Source organism: Drosophila guanche, unplaced genomic scaffold (assembly GCF_900245975.1).
Source record: "Drosophila guanche unplaced genomic scaffold, DGUA_6, whole genome shotgun sequence".
NCBI classification, from domain to species: Eukaryota; Metazoa; Arthropoda; class Insecta; order Diptera; family Drosophilidae; genus Drosophila; species Drosophila guanche.
Window position 1 is genome coordinate 545836 of NW_022995760.1, and position 18396 is coordinate 564231.

At 47.2% G+C, this 18396-nt stretch overlaps 6 protein-coding genes across 13 annotated transcripts in view; 2 read left to right on the forward strand and 4 right to left on the reverse strand.

Moving 5' to 3' along the window:
- Position 1: 1 nt before the first annotated feature.
- On the reverse strand, positions 2-3348 carry LOC117590803 (HEAT repeat-containing protein 6). Its single transcript, XM_034283769.1, has one exon. It carries the CDS (start codon positions 3326-3328, stop codon positions 62-64), a length of 3267 nt encoding a protein of 1088 aa, XP_034139660.1. The 5' UTR covers positions 3329-3348; the 3' UTR covers positions 2-61.
- Positions 3349-4137: 789 nt separating this feature from the next.
- On the reverse strand, positions 4138-7872 carry LOC117590805 (monocyte to macrophage differentiation factor). Of its 2 annotated transcripts, XM_034283771.1 has the most exons (5): positions 7674-7872; positions 5795-6132; positions 5515-5705; positions 5238-5457; positions 4138-5174 (listed from the first exon to the last, which is right to left on the reverse strand). In XM_034283771.1, exons 2-5 carry the CDS (start codon positions 6005-6007, stop codon positions 4893-4895), a joined length of 906 nt encoding a protein of 301 aa, XP_034139662.1. In that variant the 5' UTR covers positions 6008-6132; positions 7674-7872; the 3' UTR covers positions 4138-4892. The 2 variants fall into 2 exon arrangements, with proteins under 2 accessions (XP_034139662.1, XP_034139663.1); XM_034283772.1 differs by lacking the exon at positions 7674-7872 and having other exon boundaries at positions 5795-6192.
- A 244-nt stretch (positions 7873-8116) lies between these two features.
- LOC117590708 (translation machinery-associated protein 7 homolog) lies at positions 8117-8715 on the forward strand. 2 transcript variants are annotated; one of them, XM_034283606.1, is made up of 2 exons: positions 8117-8202; positions 8259-8715. In XM_034283606.1, the coding sequence occupies exon 2, from the start codon at positions 8273-8275 to the stop codon at positions 8465-8467; it is 195 nt and encodes a 64-aa protein (XP_034139497.1). In that variant the 5' UTR covers positions 8117-8202; positions 8259-8272; the 3' UTR covers positions 8468-8715. The 2 variants fall into 2 exon arrangements, with proteins under 2 accessions (XP_034139497.1, XP_034139498.1); XM_034283607.1 differs by having other exon boundaries at positions 8157-8198; positions 8256-8715.
- Positions 8716-9064: 349 nt separating this feature from the next.
- Positions 9065-9996, reverse strand: LOC117590786. The gene has a single exon (XM_034283735.1). The coding sequence runs from the start codon at positions 9914-9916 to the stop codon at positions 9065-9067; it is 852 nt and encodes a 283-aa protein (XP_034139626.1). The 5' UTR covers positions 9917-9996.
- Positions 9997-11607: 1611 nt separating this feature from the next.
- LOC117590791 (galactosylgalactosylxylosylprotein 3-beta-glucuronosyltransferase I) lies at positions 11608-12970 on the forward strand. Its single transcript, XM_034283746.1, has 2 exons — positions 11608-11914; positions 11984-12970. The coding sequence occupies exons 1-2, from the start codon at positions 11685-11687 to the stop codon at positions 12693-12695; spliced, it is 942 nt and encodes a 313-aa protein (XP_034139637.1). The 5' UTR covers positions 11608-11684; the 3' UTR covers positions 12696-12970.
- A 2155-nt stretch (positions 12971-15125) lies between these two features.
- The window catches only part of LOC117590790 (fasciclin-2), a 73504-nt gene continuing 70233 nt past the window's right edge, over positions 15126-18396 (reverse strand). For 2 of the 6 annotated variants that reach the window (XM_034283739.1, XM_034283741.1), the window contains 3 exons: positions 17032-17233; positions 15962-16048; positions 15126-15592 (listed from right to left, as the gene is read on the reverse strand). In XM_034283739.1, the coding sequence (XP_034139630.1) occupies positions 15469-15592; positions 15962-16048; positions 17032-17233 (413 nt within the window). In that variant the 3' untranslated portion in view covers positions 15126-15468. Of the gene's footprint in view, positions 15593-15961; positions 16085-17031; positions 17234-18396 lie in introns of all 6 variants that reach the window. The other 4 variants (XM_034283738.1, XM_034283740.1, XM_034283742.1 and 1 more) reach the window with 2 other exon arrangements.

Here is an 18396-nt window from a genome sequence, read left to right on the forward strand (position 1 = left end):
GTTGCTGTTGTGTAAAGCGTGTGGCATTTATTGGATAACACTGGGCATCATGAATGATTTGCTACGAGTCCAGTCGCAGAGTCTTCACTATGAAGTTCAGGGCTGGACGCTGCATGACGGCAGTGGAATGAAGTCGTTGATCGAGCAGCTGGCTGCAGGTGAAGAGTGGCGCCGACTGCTCGGGTATCATGCGATAGGCGACGCGCCGCCAATTGGGCACCACCATGTCGACACGCTGCTCGAGGTCCGCCTGACAGGCGGGCAGATCGTTGGGTAGCGCCAAGGCTAGCAGGTGGACAATGGCCAGGCACAGCTGCTGCTGCAGTCCGTCCCGATGGTTGTACTCCTCGAAGCTGTCCAGGGCATTGGAGCGCTCTAGGGCCTCCAGGAGCGAGCGCCACACGAGCGCAAAGTGCGAGTCAAAGTCCGCGCGCTGCTCCACCTGCAGCAGGACGGCCGTGGCATTGATGCGCACCTTGAAGTTGGCGTGCTGGACGATCAGCTGGCAGAGTGAGGGGAAGAGCAGGTCGCCCAGGCCAGCGCTGCCGGAGAAGAACTCCCGATGCTTGACCAGGCTACCGATGGCGTAGCAGGCATTCCACTTGACCTTGGCCCCGCCCGCTGTCCGCATGCAGTCCAGCAGCTTAATAATGGCCGCCTGTGCCTGCGTCTTCTCCTGGCCAACGTCTGGGCGCTGCCTCGCCAGAAGCTGAAGCTGCAGCTGGAGGAGATTGCCCAGGGCCCGCACCGCATTGGCCCGCACCTTGTCGTGGTCGCTGCAGCATTTGGTAGCCGTCTGGATTAGGCGGTCGAGCAGCTCATCATAGACACGCTCCGAGTTGCCAGAGACGCCGGCCAGCAGGGCGTCGCTGATGTTCCCCAGGGCCCAGGCAGCCTTGATTCGCACCGCCACCTGGGAGTCGCTGGTGAGGCGCAGCGTCAGCTCTGCAACATTCTCCACGAACACGAGGTTCGCCTTCAGCGACGGATGCTGAGCGAAGACGGCCAGGGCACGCAGCGCGGCCGCCCGCACCAGGGGCTCCTCGGCATCGTCGCTGCTGCAGCCGCTAAGGAAGGCCACCAGACTGTGGCGCTGCCCAGTGGGCAGATCCTCGAAGGTAACGACTCCCATGTTCGACAGCGAGTCGCAAAGGGCGCTCTTGAGGGGACCGGGAGCCGCCTCCGCGTTGAAGGCCTTGAAAATATGAGGCAACAGGCCGAGCCAGAAGGCGAGCTCGAGTTCTCGATCGGACGGCTCCGGCTGGGTGCGCCCCATCTGGTAGCCCATCGAGTCCAGGCAGCGGGCGGCATGAAGCCGAACGTCCGCATTGGCATGCATAAGGCCAGCGGCGATGGCCCGCCCGAGGTGTGCCAGCTGCTTCCGCAGCAGTCCAATGTGTGTGGTCATGGCCAGCAGCACCTGGTAGCACTCCAGTTGCAGCGGTGGCTCCGTCGATGGACAGCCCAAATAGCGGAGTACCATGCGGAGGAGCCACGAGTTGCGAGGTATCGATGACGGTTCAATCAGCCCCTGAGCCGCTTCCACTTGCTGTTGTTTCTGTTGCTGCTCCTGCTCGTTGTCGTTCTCTTCTTCTGCTTCCGAATCGCAGAGCTCTTCGCAGAAGTGCTCACGCTCAAGCGCTTCTTCCTGTTCCAGATGGAGGCAATCCATTTGAGCCTCTATGCGCAGTGCAGGGCCCAGGCCCACAGCACTGGACATTTCCTGTGTCAGTCGTGGTGTCGCCACCAGCATCTCCATCACCATCAGGGCGGCCACTGTCACTGGCGTGTTCCCTCCGCTCTTCGCCAGCCTCTTCACGGGCAGCACGAACTCGTAGACGAAGCCCATTTCCAGCTGGTCGAAGGGCGTGGCCTGCACGAGGATGGCCAGGCACTTTAGGCACTGCGTCAGCACGGGCGGGGCGTACTCGCGCTCCAGGATATACGTCAGCGAACGGTAGACGGTCATCACGGATCTGGCCAGGCTCACGGAGAACGGTGTGAAGGTGGAGGGTCCCCTGGAGTGGGCCTGGCTCAGGTATCCCTTGGAGCCGTAGAGCAGTTGTCCGGCCAGCTGGAGGGCGAGGGCGCGGCAGCGGGAATTGCAATCGAACTTGGCCAAATGGAGCAGATGGTGTTGTGTTTGCGAGCCCTCGTCGCTGGGGAAGATCGCGTGCCAGTAGCCGTACAGGCAGCGGCGGGGAAGCTGCTTGGTAAGGGCGCTCATCAGGTGGAGGGCGGAGATTCTCACGCTGGCCAGCAGCTGCCGCATCGCCTTCGGGGCGCCTGCCTGCGCCAGCTGCGCTTCCGAGTCGGAGGGAGTGCCCGCCTCCGTGTCTCCGGTGAGGCAGCCGTAGTCGAGATTGCTCATCAGCAGTAGTCGGTCCTGCGGCATGTTGTGGACACCTGCCTCACCCGACGGGCCGCTCTTCTGCTTTTGGCGGGTGCGCACCTTCCGTACCTTGCTGCGTTTGCCGCCGGAGCTGGACTTGCCCTGGCTGCTGGTGGGCTGGTGTTGATCCTCTTCCTCGGTGGCATAGGCAGCAGCTTGCTGGGCAGGCTGCACCCGCCGCGGCACGTGCAGCTTGGCGGGATACTCGCCGCAAGCGCCATACGGAAGGTAGGCCAAAATGTAGCCCATCAGCTCCGGGACGTGCTGCTCTGCGTAGTCACAATTCTTGCTGACGATCTTCTGTAGGAGCTGCAGGGTGTGGGCCAGCAGCAGGGGTAGCTTTTCCGAATGAGAGGACACCCAGCGTCCCTCATAGTGTGGCTGCAGCAGGTTGTTGGCTAGATACTGGCTAAGCTTCGGGTCATCCGACTCTCCCAGCTCGACATACACCGTCTCCTGGCACATGACCAGCAACAGGGCTGCCTCCACGTCCTGCGGCTGGGACAGAATCGACAGAATTGGCCAGAACAGCTGCAGAGCCTGGACAGGCAGCGATTTAAGGAGGGTGTGCAGCAGCTGCAGCTCTTCCGCGACACCTTTCAGAGCCGCCCGCTCCAGCAGCCAGTCCACCAGCAGCTTTGGTCGGGCCAGCAGCAGCCGCCGGTTGAGGATCACCTCGTTTAGCCACAGGTGCCATGCCCTCAGCAGGTCATTGTCCTGCCTCTGGTCCGCCTCCGCCAGCAGCTGTTGCACTCGGTCGGCTGTGACGACAAGGGCCTCGCCTCCTCCCCTCCGAATATCGTGCAGCAGCTGCCGATGCTCCTGAAGAGTCGCCTCGGACAGCGTCAATCCTTTCGAGCATCCACCGGGTGTGTTTAAAGCGTTTAAAATGTTCAGAAGCCCATCGTGTGCTTGTTTCTCCCTATCGCCGTCCATTATTACTCATCAGAGACACTATCGATAGACCCAAGATTCTATGGATTTACTATCGATATTTTCCGTGTGCAATAAAAGTTAAATTTAATTTCGCAAGAAACTTTTGCCAACGGACAAAGTGCAAAAACAGATTGGCTTATGGCTCTTCAGTTGAGCTGGGAGCATCAGTTATCGCCTGGAAGTTCTCGAACCACAAACAGTTACTTCAATTGTATGTGCCTCCAATCCAAATTTGAGCCCAATTGAATCTTATTTCTGCTTCAACTTTCGCTTTCTGAGGCGAAACGAAGAAATAAAAGACCTGGGATCGTTTCAAAATGAACGTTTATTGAAGCATCTTTTGAGTTTTGGTTTGGATGCCAAAGGATTTTGTCTTAAGATCTAGTCTAGATCCGAACTGAGCCAGAAACAAAGTCCACGGATCGGGATGGGGTGTGGGTGTGGGTATGGGAGGGCCATCACGAATCTCAAATCAAATCAAATAATTATCTTTCAGTATTTGCGAATACATCGAGTAGTCCCTGAGCTAAACAATGAGCTGGCCAACAGATTGGTTCGTGACTGTGTGACGGGGACGGAGCGAGGGGGACAAGGATGGTCTGACCTTAAAATCGAACTACAATACATATCCGTATATAAGAGTATATAATTATATGTGTATGTATATATATTCTGCTCTGATGTATATATGTATATCTGTATATAAACATGTATCTTGTATGCATGCTAGGCGGGCTTCTAATGTTCAAAAGGCAGGAGGGGGTGGCCGGGCATTTGGAATATTCATGTTCTTTTTTGTACAAATTGGGTTTTTGGTTGTTTGTTTGCTTATGATTTTCGGGTCTGAGGTTCTTGCCTTTCGTCTGGTCGAAGTCTTTGAGAAACATATAGCTAAAACGTGTGCACACACAGCACAGTACAGTGCAGCATGTATATAAATCTGTCTGCCTGTCTGGCTGCATACCATTTGCATATTGTACATATTTGTACATGTAATGAATATCAATATCTAATTTTGTACAGTACGCTACGGTCTAAGAGTGTATATAATATAGTAGTATACAATATATATTGTATTTTATGTATATGTGTATATAATAGAATATATGTATAAACGTATATTAGGATGAGAGAAGTAGAGACATGAGCCACGTATAATTTGAATCTTTGGCAAGACCGCAGATACTGATCACAAGAATCGTTTCGATTTTAGTTTTTTGTTTCTTTGTTTGTTTGTTTTTAGTCGTTCGTTATTCTAGGCTACAACTATTATTCCTATTTCCATGCACCGAGGCCATGGCCAGGGCCCAGGGCTTGGCGTCATAAAATTTGGCTAACTGTGGAGCAGCAGTGACTTGGGTGGGTGTTGGGGGGTGTTACCGTATTATCGTTCAAAGGAACACATTACAAATGGCTGACAAAAGCGAGAACCCTTCGAATACAAAGCGAATACATCATACATACATCAACATCAACATCAGTATATCGCACCCGAATCCCTGTCGTTAAGTACTCTAAGGTATAAATTCGCTGTTTCTCTCCGCAGGGCGCAGTGTGCGCCACTTTAATCGCTGATGCCAATGTCGCTGGGATAGAGATTGACCAATATGGCATAATAGTGACAGCCGGCGGCCAGCACCACAAACAGGTGCCAGATGGCATGGGCCATGGGTATGAGCCCATCCGACTTGAAGAACACAATGCCCAGTATGTAGAAGGCGCCGCCGTATTTCAGCTGTATCATCCCATGGAAGTGGTGGCCGGTCAGAACCACAACGAGGGCGGGTCCCAGTCCCATCACCAGATAGAAGAACGTCTCCAAGCACTTGTAGCGTTCGTGGAAGAGCTGACGAGCGGATTATTGTTACAAATTTGTTGCACAATGGCAGCTCTTGCGGCTCTTGCTCACCTGCTGGTAGGCTATGCCCACCCCAGCCATCAGCCAGATGACCCACTCCATGCAAAAGAGAATGGCCGAGTGGTCGGTGTTCTCCAGCGTCAGCCAGGGGAAGTAGGAGCCGGCAATGAACACATAAATCATGGCCCGATCGCACCGGTGGAGAACATTCTTTAGTCCCTGATACGAGCGCCAGCCAAAGGCGGGCCAGGCCTTGTAGTTCCTCGGTAGTCTACAAAATGGAAAGATAATTCATTTGGGCAAAAAGTTATAACTTATTTACACTCACTTGTGTTCGGCACAGTAGCAGGAGCAGTGAAAGAACGTCGATATGGTGAAGAGCATGCAGAGAGCGCCACCGTAGACCCACGAGACCAGATACTGGCTGGCGTTGGTGGAGCGCTCGAACAGCTTGATGGCCGCAAACAGCGCCGGCAGTATCCACATCCCATGGGTAATCACATTTGCCATCTGTTCAATCTGTTTGAATTTGTTTAGGGATGAAGAAAATGGAAATTAATTAACATATGGGAAGCCGATAATGAAAACCCAAAGTGAGCGGGACCCACCTCTGTCGGCTGATAGGCACAGCCGGGCGTGGCCTTTGGGTTCTTCCATTTGATGTTTCGCAGCTGGAGTTTTAGCGAGGAGTTTGACTTGATGATGGATTTCCAGAACTTGCTAAAAAGGTTCTCCAGAAAGGAGTACTTGTTCTGGATATCCTGCATCAGGCTCACGTTTCCGTTGCCGTTCCCGTTGTTTCCGTTGCCAATGGTGCTCATGATGCTCTTCTGGCTGACTGTGTACCATGGACAGAAGCAGCCACATACAAGCCACAGGCCACAGGCTACAGACAGCAACAGCAACAGCTACAGCTACAGCTACACCAGGTCGCCAGCGCGCGCAACTGCGGATTAGTTGGAAAATTGGTTGTCCGTTTTGTAAAATTGATTGATTATATGTCTATCCAATTTCGAGTGGCCTTCGCTCGCTGCCGTCATCCACCCTTCATTCACCTACTAACCCTGTAGTCGCCCAACATAAAGACACCCCAACACACCTCTCCCACACACAAAGCTTTCCCCAATCTAAAAGTAGCCGGGCAATTGGTTGGGTTATGGCCAATTGATTATCACTTTGCCACTGGTCGTTGATGGCTTACCACCGGGGGCAGGAGGAAGAGCGGCAGGGTGGCCGTGCAGCACAGACGACGACACTGCTCTGATAAGCATTCAACAGCAATGATTGCACCGAACATGGGACAGACATACTGTCCCACTCGTAATTGTAATCGTAATCGCACATCCATGTACCTTCATGTACGAGTAGAGTATTTGCACTCGTACTCCCGCGTACTCGCGGGCACTTGAGAATACTTTCGTTAGGTCGCGCAAGTTATATTTATTTGGTTTGCATATGAAACGGCAGCCTCAAACGGCTCGACGCGGCTCATATCAATTGCAGACACAATGGCGAATGGAAAATGTCAGAGGAATGAGTACCAATGTGAGTACAGATGTGCATCTGGACTTGAATTTGAATGCTGGGATCTTGATCTGTGTCGGGATTAAGTGTGCTTCTGACCCGGACTGACTGAATGCACATTCGTCCAATTAGAGCTGTGGCAATTGACAGCAACAGAGAAAGCAGCCGACCAACTGACTGACGGACAGACGAATAGAAGAGCAGGGGAAACCAGTTTCTCAGTTGCCAGTTCTGACTTCTGAGTGGCTGTCCCGCGCGTTATCGCGTGTGTTTCCGAGCATGGCTCAAAGTCCAGGTCCGAGCATGATGATTGCCTTACATATTCGTACTCAAAAGTCTCTCTATTTCGATGGGTGATATCGGAGATGGGTGAATGGCTCAGGGTACGCGTAGAGTCCACTCACTTATCTGTGGTAAAGCGATGCGAGCATGAACAGGTCATGGTCAGAGTCTGGGTCTGAGAGATTCGTTGGCATCCGGAGACTGTCCTGAACCGCATCCAGCACCCATCGGGGCAGTGGTGCGTTGCCTGTAATCACAGCAGACCCATCCCAAAAGTATGCCTCAAATGCTCAAGGCTTGGGGGTCACTCAAATCAGAACATAACGGAATGTGGGCCCAACCATTCCAGCCACAACCCACACATGCTGCCAATCCCACCTCTGCCTCCACCTGGTCTTGCCCATAACGACGGCTATGCTAATCGCTATAAATATCGCCGCCGCAGGGCATCCACTATATTGGCTATTATAGCATTAGGTGGGGGGCTTCGACTGGGGCTGTGGATTATTACAATGGCAACTGTGTCACAGATTCTATCGTGCTGTTAATCCAATTTGTTTGAATTTGTCGTCACGCCATTTGTTATGGCGACACGACTGGCTCTTCCGTGTTGGCCCCTCAGCGAGATTTCTATCTGGATGCAGATGCGTTTTAGAATATCAGAGTGGGAGTGCAACTTACAGTAATGTTATTTTGGCTGCAGATGGAAATGCATCCGCCTGCGGCCGAGGCGGAGGCGGAGGCTGTGGCTGCTGTATCGATGGTGATAGTGTCACCTTGCAGCCACACAGGTCTCGCGCGCACAAAATCCAAGTCACTGTCACAATACTTTCACATCTGTTTGCTGCTGCTGCATTTGTTTATAAAGATAGCAAACAAGCGCATTAGCTGCACTTGCAGCATCGATACTGGTACATCAAAATATCGATATATTATGCTGATAATATCATCGTAGGTGATATTTCTTTGGGCTGCCGAATATATTAGTAGGGATAGTTTTTGATCTCGATATTATCACAAGCGGCGTTACTTATCCGATAGGGCAAATATACACTAAAAGTGTTGCTTCACATCTTATATCGTATTCCCGCGGCGTTTGATTATATTTATCGATGCACAGGGTAGGTTTGAAAAAATGAATCGGTACTTTTGTGCGATAAGCGAAATCGATAACGACTGCGACAACCGTGTGGAGAAAACGTGATAAAAGGTGCGTGACAGCTATTTTGGCAAAATTTATATTCAATTTTCCCTTTTTGCATTAAGAATACTGTGGAATCATGACTGGACGTGAGGGTGGTAAAAAGAAGCCATTGAAGGCCCCTAAGAAGGATGCCAAGGACATGGACGATGAAGAGATCGCCTTCAAGCAGAAGCAGAAGGAGCAGCAGAAGGCCCTAGACGCGGCCAAGGCGAACGCCTCAAAGAAGGGACCTCTAGTCGGCGGCGGCATCAAGAAGTCCGGAAAGAAGTGATTTTGCACTGCCCACCAGCTGCCAAAATGTTCATTTAACACCAAAACACAATTCGCACACAAACCAATAACAAGAAGAAACACCTTGAATATAATAGAAACACGACGAACATTTGCAGCCTACAGTTTTCGCGTCAGAGCCATGTACCAAAATTGATTGTAGTGTGTGTGTGAAATCTAGAAGCATCTGTACCCTTTTTTTTATACTTAACAATATGTACGATTAATACGAATAATGCTATATTTCTACAAACTTGCATTATTGCCGGCCGTCTGGTCTGCGTGTGCGCGCTTGTTGGAGCCGAGGCCACAAAGCCAATCAAATAAACGGAGAATTTAGCAAATTGTAGCTATATGTACTCATAAATATTTTATATACCATAGAGGTCTAGCTCCTAGCCTATACCAAATGTATGTACATCCATAGCTAAACATAACCGCCATCTGTCTATGTCTGGGATATTCCCAATTTGGATCCAGAGCCAGAGCTAGATGGACCAATTAACCATAGACAAAAGAAACAAGGCAGGGAATCGTGCAGCATTTGATTTATTGACTACTTAAATGCAGCATTTAATCGTACAGCAAAAACATTTAATTATGAAAAGTTGCTGCAAGCGCGTGCTGCAAATTCACGCTGGCGAAAGGCAAATATGTAGGTGGACACCTTTTTGAGAGCTTCCAAGCGCCTGGGCCCCAGGTATAATGAGTCCAGGTGTCTGCAAAAACCTATGAAAAGATTGATTTTACGCTCCTCGGGCAGATAATCTCGATACGTGGGCAGGTGCAACGGATAGTCAGTTGGCAAGTCGCGCTGCATAAATGTGCGGAAGAGTTTATCATCGGTGGAAAGGAGCACAACCAAAGCGTTCAGCAATGGGAATCTATATTTTAATAAGAAGTGCTTCAATGGCTTGGCCTCGGGGTCTGATTCAGGCTTCTTTTTCAGGAGCTGCGGCTCTCCGTGCAGAATTGAGATTTCGTCCATTACGCGATAGGAGTCAATGAACTCCTGTCGATTGAGGCCCACCGAAGCCAGCTCCTCGTCAGTCGTTTCATTCAATTTGTAGCGCTCAGACAACTCCTCGTCCGTCAACTTGCAACAGCCGTGGAAAATCAACTTGCGTGCACTGGCCACGTGGCTGGATGCTCCCATAGTGGCGTCTTCATTGGTAGACGAAGCTAGCCCCAAGTTGCCAGCGGTAGCATTCATCGAAGCGTTAGGCTCGGCGCTTTTGCAGACCGGAGTGGCGTCGCCAACAGTCAAATCCTTGCCCTCACTGCCCGGAGTGGAGTCGCCAACAGTCAAATTCGTGCCCTTACTGGCCGGAGTGGCGTCGCCAACAGTCAAATCCTTGCCCTTACTGGCCGGAGTAGCGATGTCGTTAGTTAGTGAAGAGATTTCACCAACTTCCAGCTTGAAGTCGATTTGATGTTGATTGTTGGACATCGTGTTGATTTTTAACGAAATAATTGACACACAAACGCAAAAGAAAAGGCTTTCAATTTTAAAGATGGCTGCTCAATGAGTCAGTAAGTTTAATCATTCACTTGAAAATTAGCGCTCGTGCATAGCATACAACTCTAAGAGAGAGCGATATGTATCGCTAAATTTGCAGCCAGTCTCTGTCAGCGAGCACACACTAAAAATGTAGTAACTAATGTAGTACTGTATTTAGGGATTTTTAAAAGCTAAAAAAGGCGATATATGTATATGGCACATTAAAGATATTGGTAAGTCTTAGCGATTTATTTAATTCCATTCTGAAGGAATATTAAAGACAATGTTTTTATATACTTTTCGGTTTTCTCACTTTTTATTCAACATCTCAATGATGACCTTTTTAAATAAGACAAACAATTTTCATATCTTGCAGACAATTTATTCATCGATCGGGTAAAAATATATTTTAAGTGCTGAGGGCCTAGCTAGCTAGGAATATCAGTATCGCCAAATACTTATTAGTCGGCGTGTTTCTGGTATATTTTGAATATAATACAAGATATCTCGATATATTTTTGAGGGTCGTACGGTTTAGATAACTACGCGGTTTTTGTTTGTTTTGGACCAGGGCACTAACCACATAGTATAGTAGATTGTCAATTCATAGGAAGCGAAAGGTCACCGCAGAATGTGCGTCGCGAAGTCCCAGGCCTCTGCCAACGTCGCAGCTACAAGTATTAGTGCGTGTAGAACACGCAGCTAGAAGTCCCAGCTACATATGTATAAGTGCGTGTAGAGCACGCAGCCAGAAGTCCCAGCTACATATGTATAAGTGCGTGTAGAGCACGCAGCCAGAAGTCCCAGCTACATCTGTATAAGTGCGTGTAGAGCACGCGGCCAGAAGTCCCACCTACATCTGTATAAGTGCGTGTAGCCAATGATTTTTTATCGCTCCAAACCGGTTCTGGTTTGATTCACACGGACACTGCGAAGGCGCGAATGCGTTTCCATAATATATGCATACAATTTTGAATAAAGCAGTATAAAATCTGCATATTAAACAATTACTGCATACAATTACAATAACAACTTTTAATGGTATATTTATTTTTTCCAACCCCCAAAGGTCCACCAGCCCCCACCCCTCATTCTGCACATGTTGCGGTAGGTCAGGTTCATACGCCAAGCCCCGAAAAAAAAATCAAATCATCAAAACGAATTTTCGTTCCATCGGACTTCAGAAAGACAGCGCACCAACACATACATTACTTGCAGTGTCCGTGTGAATCAAGCCAGAACCGGTTTGGAGCGCTAAAAAATCATTGGCTACACGCACTTATACAGATGTAGCTGGGACTTCTGGCTGCGTGCTCTACACGCACTTATACATATGTAGCTGGGACTTCTAGCTGCGTGTTCTACACGCACTAATACTTGTAGCTGCGACGTTGGCAGAGGCCTGGGACTTTGCGACGCACATTCTGCGGTGACGTTTCGCTTCCTTTGAATTGACAATCTACTATACTATGTGGTTAGTGACTATATGGTTAGTGTATATGGTTAGTGACCAGGGTGACCGTTTACGGTATATTTTGACATCGAAATTGAGTCGACGGTATATGTACGGTATATTTTGAAAATTAAAACGTATATTTCGGTATATTTTCGAGGCCCTCACGGTGTATTTTATCGATAGCTCCGCGGTTATTGTTTGTTTTGGACATTCCATGAAATTTGTTTAAAAGAGATAAAATCTCCGTGAAATCTTCCCTAAATGGCATATGCCAGCATGTCGGAGGCTCGCATTCGCCCACGCCAAGTGCTGGTGCTCATCATAGTCTTCCTCATCGTGCTCAAGCTTGTCCACCACAACGGGAAGCACACCTGCCAGGGTCCAGAGTACCTGCAGGCCGTGTATGCCCAGCAAGAGGCGGACACGTTGCCCCACATCTACGCCATAACGCCGACGTACTCACGGCCAGCCCAGAAAGCGGAATTGACCAGGTGAGCGCGGCCTCTACAGGCCGGAAACTGAATTGCTAACATCTAACCACTCTGTCCCACTCGCAACAGGCTGTCGCACCTGTTCATGCTGCTGCCCAACCTGCACTGGATCATTGTGGAGGACTCCAACATTACCACTCCGCTGGTGCGCAGCCTGCTGCAACGGGCGGGGCTGGAGAAGCGATCCACACAGCTGAACATCAAGACGCCTCCCGAGTTCAAGCTGCAGGGCAAGGATCCCAACTGGATTAAGCCACGAGGCGTCGAGCAGCGCAACCTGGCGCTGGCCTGGCTGCGCACCCACGTGGATGTGGACCGACATGCCATTGTCTTCTTCATGGATGACGACAACTCCTATTCCACGGAACTTTTTGTCGAGATGACGAAAATCAAGCCCGGCCACGTCGGCGTCTGGCCCGTCGGTCTGGTGGGCGGCCTGATGGTGGAACGTCCCATTCTCAACGAGGACAATACACAGGTGGTGGGCTTCAATGCTGCCTGGCGGCCGGAGCGCCCTTTCCCCATCGACATGGCCGCTTTCGCAATCAGCATGGATCTGTTCATCAAGAACCCGCAGGCAGTCTTCTCTTACGAGGTGCAGCGTGGTTACCAGGAGAGCGAGATTCTGCGACACCTTACCACGAGACAACAGCTGCAGCCGCTGGCCAACTCCTGCCGGGACGTGCTCGTCTGGCACACGCGTACCGAAAAGACGAAACTCACCTCCGAGGATGCCCTCCAGCGCCAGGGAAAGCGCTCTGATTCCGGCATTGAGGTCTAGCCCAGCCCCCGCCCGTCTCGCCTGTACATACTTGTCACGCAACTGTTCCTCGTCCCGTTACTCAATGCCTCAACTTAGTGAATTTATTGAACGTATTTTTTTGCCCAGAATGTATTAACCAGATATTTTCCTATCCTCTATACTCGTAATTGTAAGGCTTTGCTCCTGAACTTAAACCTTGCATTCAAATGCAAGTCAAGCAAAGCTCGGCTCCCTTGCTGCGCTGTATAATAGTTGTACAATGCTCAAATACAATTTGTTACATATGTATCTAAGATTCTGTATCAGCGTTTTGTTCTTCTGTCGGCGTACCAGTTTATGTTATAATGTTTTAGCACCCACCCCAAGCTGTCTAAAAAGAAAAGCTCTGATTTGCAAGTTGATTTGCAGTGACCTGCCGATTGTGATGGCTTGGTTTTGCAAGTGTTCCGTGTGTCAGCCCATTACCCATTGCTGCTCCACTTTGATGGCAAAAAAAAAACATTCGTTTGGATTTATAGTACAGTAAATATGATTTATTTTTCTCCGTTTCAGATTTAGTGTATAATTTTCTTTAGATTTTGCTTAGTTTGTTCGTTTTCGGTTTATGTTTGTATATCAAAAGCTACACTCTGCTTTCTGCCGAAATGTACGAGAAGTGCACTCGTCTCTGATCCGCTTACGCTTCGCTCCGTTTACTTTTGGCATCATATTTGATACTTATGCTGCACGTTCAGCATAAAGTACATGCACAGATTGTGGGGCCGATTCATTGAACGGGTGAATGGGCTGATGCTGATCTGGGCTGTGGTATGCTTTGCTTGCAGGATTATTATTCGATAGGTTGTGTATAATATTCTTGTATATTTATAGGTAAAAAGCTCTGACAAGGCAACAGAAGCTACAAAAGCTCTTGGGCAACAAACAGAAAGGGACGGGAGGCAGCGATCTCCCATAATTGGGGAATAAGGGACAAAGGGACTGGAACACTGGGCTCTAAGGGGAGGCAAATCAAAACGCGCTTTCCATGGAACATACCATACATACATATATTCAGATGGGTGTGTGTGTGTTGAGTATACATATACGATTATACTGGGGTATGTACGAGCATGTAGTTGTTGTTCGGTATTTGTTTCTTTTGTTTTTTGCTTGTTTTTATTTGTAGTTTTGTGTGGAAAAAAAAACTTACTTACTGAGTAATTGTAAATACATGTACATATATATATATATATATATATTCATAGGCTTTATATATCCATTAATTAATGCATTTGCAGATCTCTTAACTAGAATTTGTTTAGTTTTTACAATACATACGAAAATACTTTCAACATAAAACTGAGCGATATTTGCATTTTGCTTGATGGAAGTGGGGATAAGATGAAAGATGAACGAAAGGTAAACTAACGAACGAACGAACGAACATTCGTGTTTGGCAATCTCGTAGTTCTCGTCGTTTCTCTACAACTTAGCATTAATTTAGTTTAGTTTTAAGGTGTTTCCTTAGCATTTGTTTTTGTTTGAACTGTCATTTCACATATTTGTGTGTGTGTTTTGTGTGTTACGTGGGAGGCAAGTGCAGCGGGAGTGCGTTTTTCAGCTTTCCAGTGCGTCAAGCAGTTGTGGGCGGTCCTTTTCAAACATTTAAATTTCGTTTAACATCAATGTACATTGAGCATTTTGTTCATTCTTACGCATAGAATATACTTGTTTGTGGCTGTGGATTAAGTATAGTATATGATTTACCAATAGGAAACCAAGGAGTCCACATATCAACTAAATATTCAAGTTCATTTCTTTTTCTTTTTCTTTTTGTTTTATGTTTTTTTTGTTGTTTCTTCTAATGTCATGTTCTAGAAAGAAATGCTCGCAAGTCTTTTGTTCAGCGTTTTAAGTACTACGAATTGGTGGGTAGGTGATGGGATTGTGGGATGGGGAATGTGGTGTGTGGTGTGTGTGGGGAGCAGGGAGTGGGAGTGGGAGTGGGTGGTTGGGCAATGCAAACTTAAGGTTACAACTTATTTATGGCATGTTTAAGTTAGTTATACTAAAGAAATTGTTCTTATTCCATGCTTACGGCTTACATGCATAAATCCTCCCTCCTCGCTTTAACTGCTAAATAAATGTAATTTTTCTTTGTTTTGTAAGGCATTAATTTAAGATTTTTCTCTTGCATATACATATACATATACATATACATATGTATATATCTTTGTATATATATATTTATCTTAGGCTACGTTTACATTTTCCTTTCATTTTCTTTATCTTTCTTTTTGTTTTGCTTCTGTTTGGGTGTTCTCTTGGGTGGCTGGGACTGCAGGGGAGAAACGAAGCAATACAAAATGCAGCGAATACAAATAAATACAAACTAGGAAGCAACTTAAGCAACACGGACACGTGAATGGGATGAGGGGGATTTTCCGGTAATCCATTTGTTTGTTTTTCTTTTGTTTTTGTCGAGTCGAGCTTAGAGTGCTATGTGTAAGTGAGTAGATGTGTAGCATTGGATATCGTATCGTATTATATGAAGTAAGACATTTAGTAAGAGTTACGCTGTGTACGAAAGTAAAGTAAAACCAACTCAGTTTGCCAATCAATCCATTCATCAATCAATCAATCAATCATCATCGATATTGTATCGATGCTCCCATGTGTTGTTGTCCCCCAGCTGTGGCTTTGGCTTGTTCTCGTTCTAGAATACATTCTCTAGGCGACATTCATCCTCCTGTATGGTTTGTGCACGCTGCGAGGCGTTCGTGGGCTCTCTCCTCTCCTCTCCTGGGCCCACTTACACCGCCGAGTTCTTGCCAATGATCTCCCCGCTGCGGGAGTGCACAAAGCGGCCATCGAACTCGATGGTGGAGTTCTGCTTGATGCTGCCGGTGGGTGTGCGCAGCGGTTCCTTCTCGTCCCTATACAAGAAGAGAGTATTGTTTGATTAGTCTTAATGCTTGTACGATCTGATCCGCCATGCAATCACAGCTGATAGCTACTACTCGTTAAAAGGTGTGTGATTGTTCCTAGGCAAGCAAAGCACTTACCTTCTACTAGATCTACAAAGCTACAGGGCTACAAAGTATGTACCTAATGTAGGTATGTCTATATTAACTAGAGGGTGGCGCATGCAGTGCTAATGAGCGAAGATGAGTAGATTGATGTGCTTGTTAGATAGGTGGATGGGTAGAGGCTGATAGGCAGGCATGAAGAACTCAACTCAAAAGAAAGATCAGGAGAAGATTCAGTGGTAGGATGCATAGATCTATGGAGGAGGTGGTACGTACAATGGCGATGTCATGGGCGAGCCGCCCAGCTTTACTGGCGGCGGCAGTGGCAACGGTGACGGTGGCGGCTCCTTAACCAGCTGTCCACTGCAATAAGGTAGCGGAAAACGCCAACCGTAAAGACTGCTTGGTTAGATGGTAATTTGGTTGGTATTTGGTTTCGGTATTTTGGTTTCGGTATTTTGGTTGGTTGTAGGTTTTGGTTGGTTTTTGGATTGGTTGGATTTAGTCGGATTTTTGTGTGTTGGATGAATTGATTGGAATAATACATGATGATGTTGATTTAGTAGAAGAAGAGAGAGTACACATACAAATAGTAGATGATCGTAAATGAAATGATAACGATGATGCTTGTGTCATGTGTGTGTGGTGTGTATGTGTATGTGTCTGTGGCGCTGGCGCTAAAGCAGCAGACTGTCCAACAAGAGGTTGGACATCAAATCCCTCACATGTCTTGTACTACAATTAGCCAAACAACTAAGGACATTGAATCACTTGTCACAGACAAGTTGAGTGTTTTTCTTTGTCTTCTGTGTGAATGAATGTTCTAATGTGAACTAAGTGAGTGAGTGAGTGGATGAATGGTCGTCTGCTAGTGGCTGAGTTTCGAGTGAGTTTGTGTGAGTTCGATTGTGTGGCAAACTGAAAACTTTTGTATATTGCACTAAAAAACTGGATGACAAACGTAAGTTGGGAGTGAATCATTGCATTTTTTATTTGAATTTTAAATTTTGAATTTTGAATTCGGTGCATTTTTGTGTGTGGTGCCGCGCTCTCAGACGGATATCAGCGAATTGCGATTGAACAACAAGGATTTGGGACGCGCATAGACCCAATTGTACTCGAAGTCCGGTCGTTTGCAATTTCGGCTTTAGTTCGCAACGTATAAGATACAAGAAACACAACGAAAAAACACAAGAGATAGATTTTAATTCGATTTTCGATTTCGGTTTTCGATTTTTAGTGCAATATTCGTTTCGTTTGTGGGAGGATATTCTCGAGGTCCAAACAAAAGTAGTACCACAAAAGTTATGGGTTCTCGTAGATCTTGCGCCTCAGCGATTGCTTACCTTCCCAGCTTGGCCTCGTCATCGATCTCCGAGGGCGACCGCTTGGCCTTGCGGCACATGGCCGCCATCACGCCCATGTGCACGGTAATGCAGCAGAGTAGGTCCACGATGAAGAGCAGCAGCAGGACACCGCCCACAGCGATGCCCACGATGGCTGCGGAGGAGAGCACCTGCCGTTCGGCCACTTGGATCACATCGATACCTGTTTGGGTGTTGCAGTTGCAGTTGCAGTGTGTGGAAGGTGCACAGAGATGCAGGATGCGGTAGGTGTAGGTGGAGGTGGAGGTGGAGGGAATAATTGTACTTGATTAGTAAATTGTCATTCAAATATATATGTAGGTATGTAAGTCGTACTATTCAATATTCTATAAGCTAAGTAGGCGGTAAAGTACAGTGCACCCTGGCACCTTGGAAACTATCCTATACAACGAATAGACAGAACCTCCATTAGCATCTAGTCTTACACATATTTATGTATGTATGTATTATGTTCCCGTCTTATATTATTTTTGGCTTTGTTTTGTTTTGGTTTATTTTTTCACCTTCTTGTTCTGGTTTTTGGTTTTTGGTTAATGGTATTTTACATTTTTGTGTGTGTGTATATTACTTGTTGGTAAACAAAAAGAACGGAATTAGTCGAAATTTTCAAATGAAAATCAATATCGAAATAATAAACATAATCGCAATTGAACCAAGGGGGATTAACAACCATACGAAAATCATAAGGAAAATTCAAATATTAGCACCAATTGACATGACATGAAAAGCAGTTTCAAACGAAGCAACAAACTTATGGGTACGAATTTTCATCAAGGCCTTCTTTTTGCATGCAGCCTTCGAAAGGGGGAGTGTTGGAGGTTGGTCAGGGACTCAGGAGGGACTCAGCACAGAAGAAGAGGGAAAAAACAGAGATAGAAGAAGGATAGAGAGATAGCGTAAGTGAAAGAGTGAGAGAAGCACAAAAATTAACAAATTTCAAACGAATTTTCAGTGATTTTTATTTTGTTTCGTTTTTTTTTTTTTTTCATTTGTACAATTGCAAAATACAGAAAAATGCCAATATGCAAAGTATACAAGCAGTGTAAAGCAGTTCGAAATTAGGGTTTACAAATCATTTTCGCTTACATACGTAATAAATGTATCTGTATATAATTGGGTGTGTACGTACTATGCTTTTGTGTGTATGTATGGTGTGGGTGTGGGTGTGGGTGTGGGTGTACAAGGAGGAACAACATTTTGTTGGTGTATAAAGCATATTTTGTAAGCAGTATTTCATTGATGGTATAACACGAATATTTCTATACAGAAAATGATAAGCTTGATTGATTTGGTGGTTGTTCGAGAGTGCTGGCACGGTTACAGGAT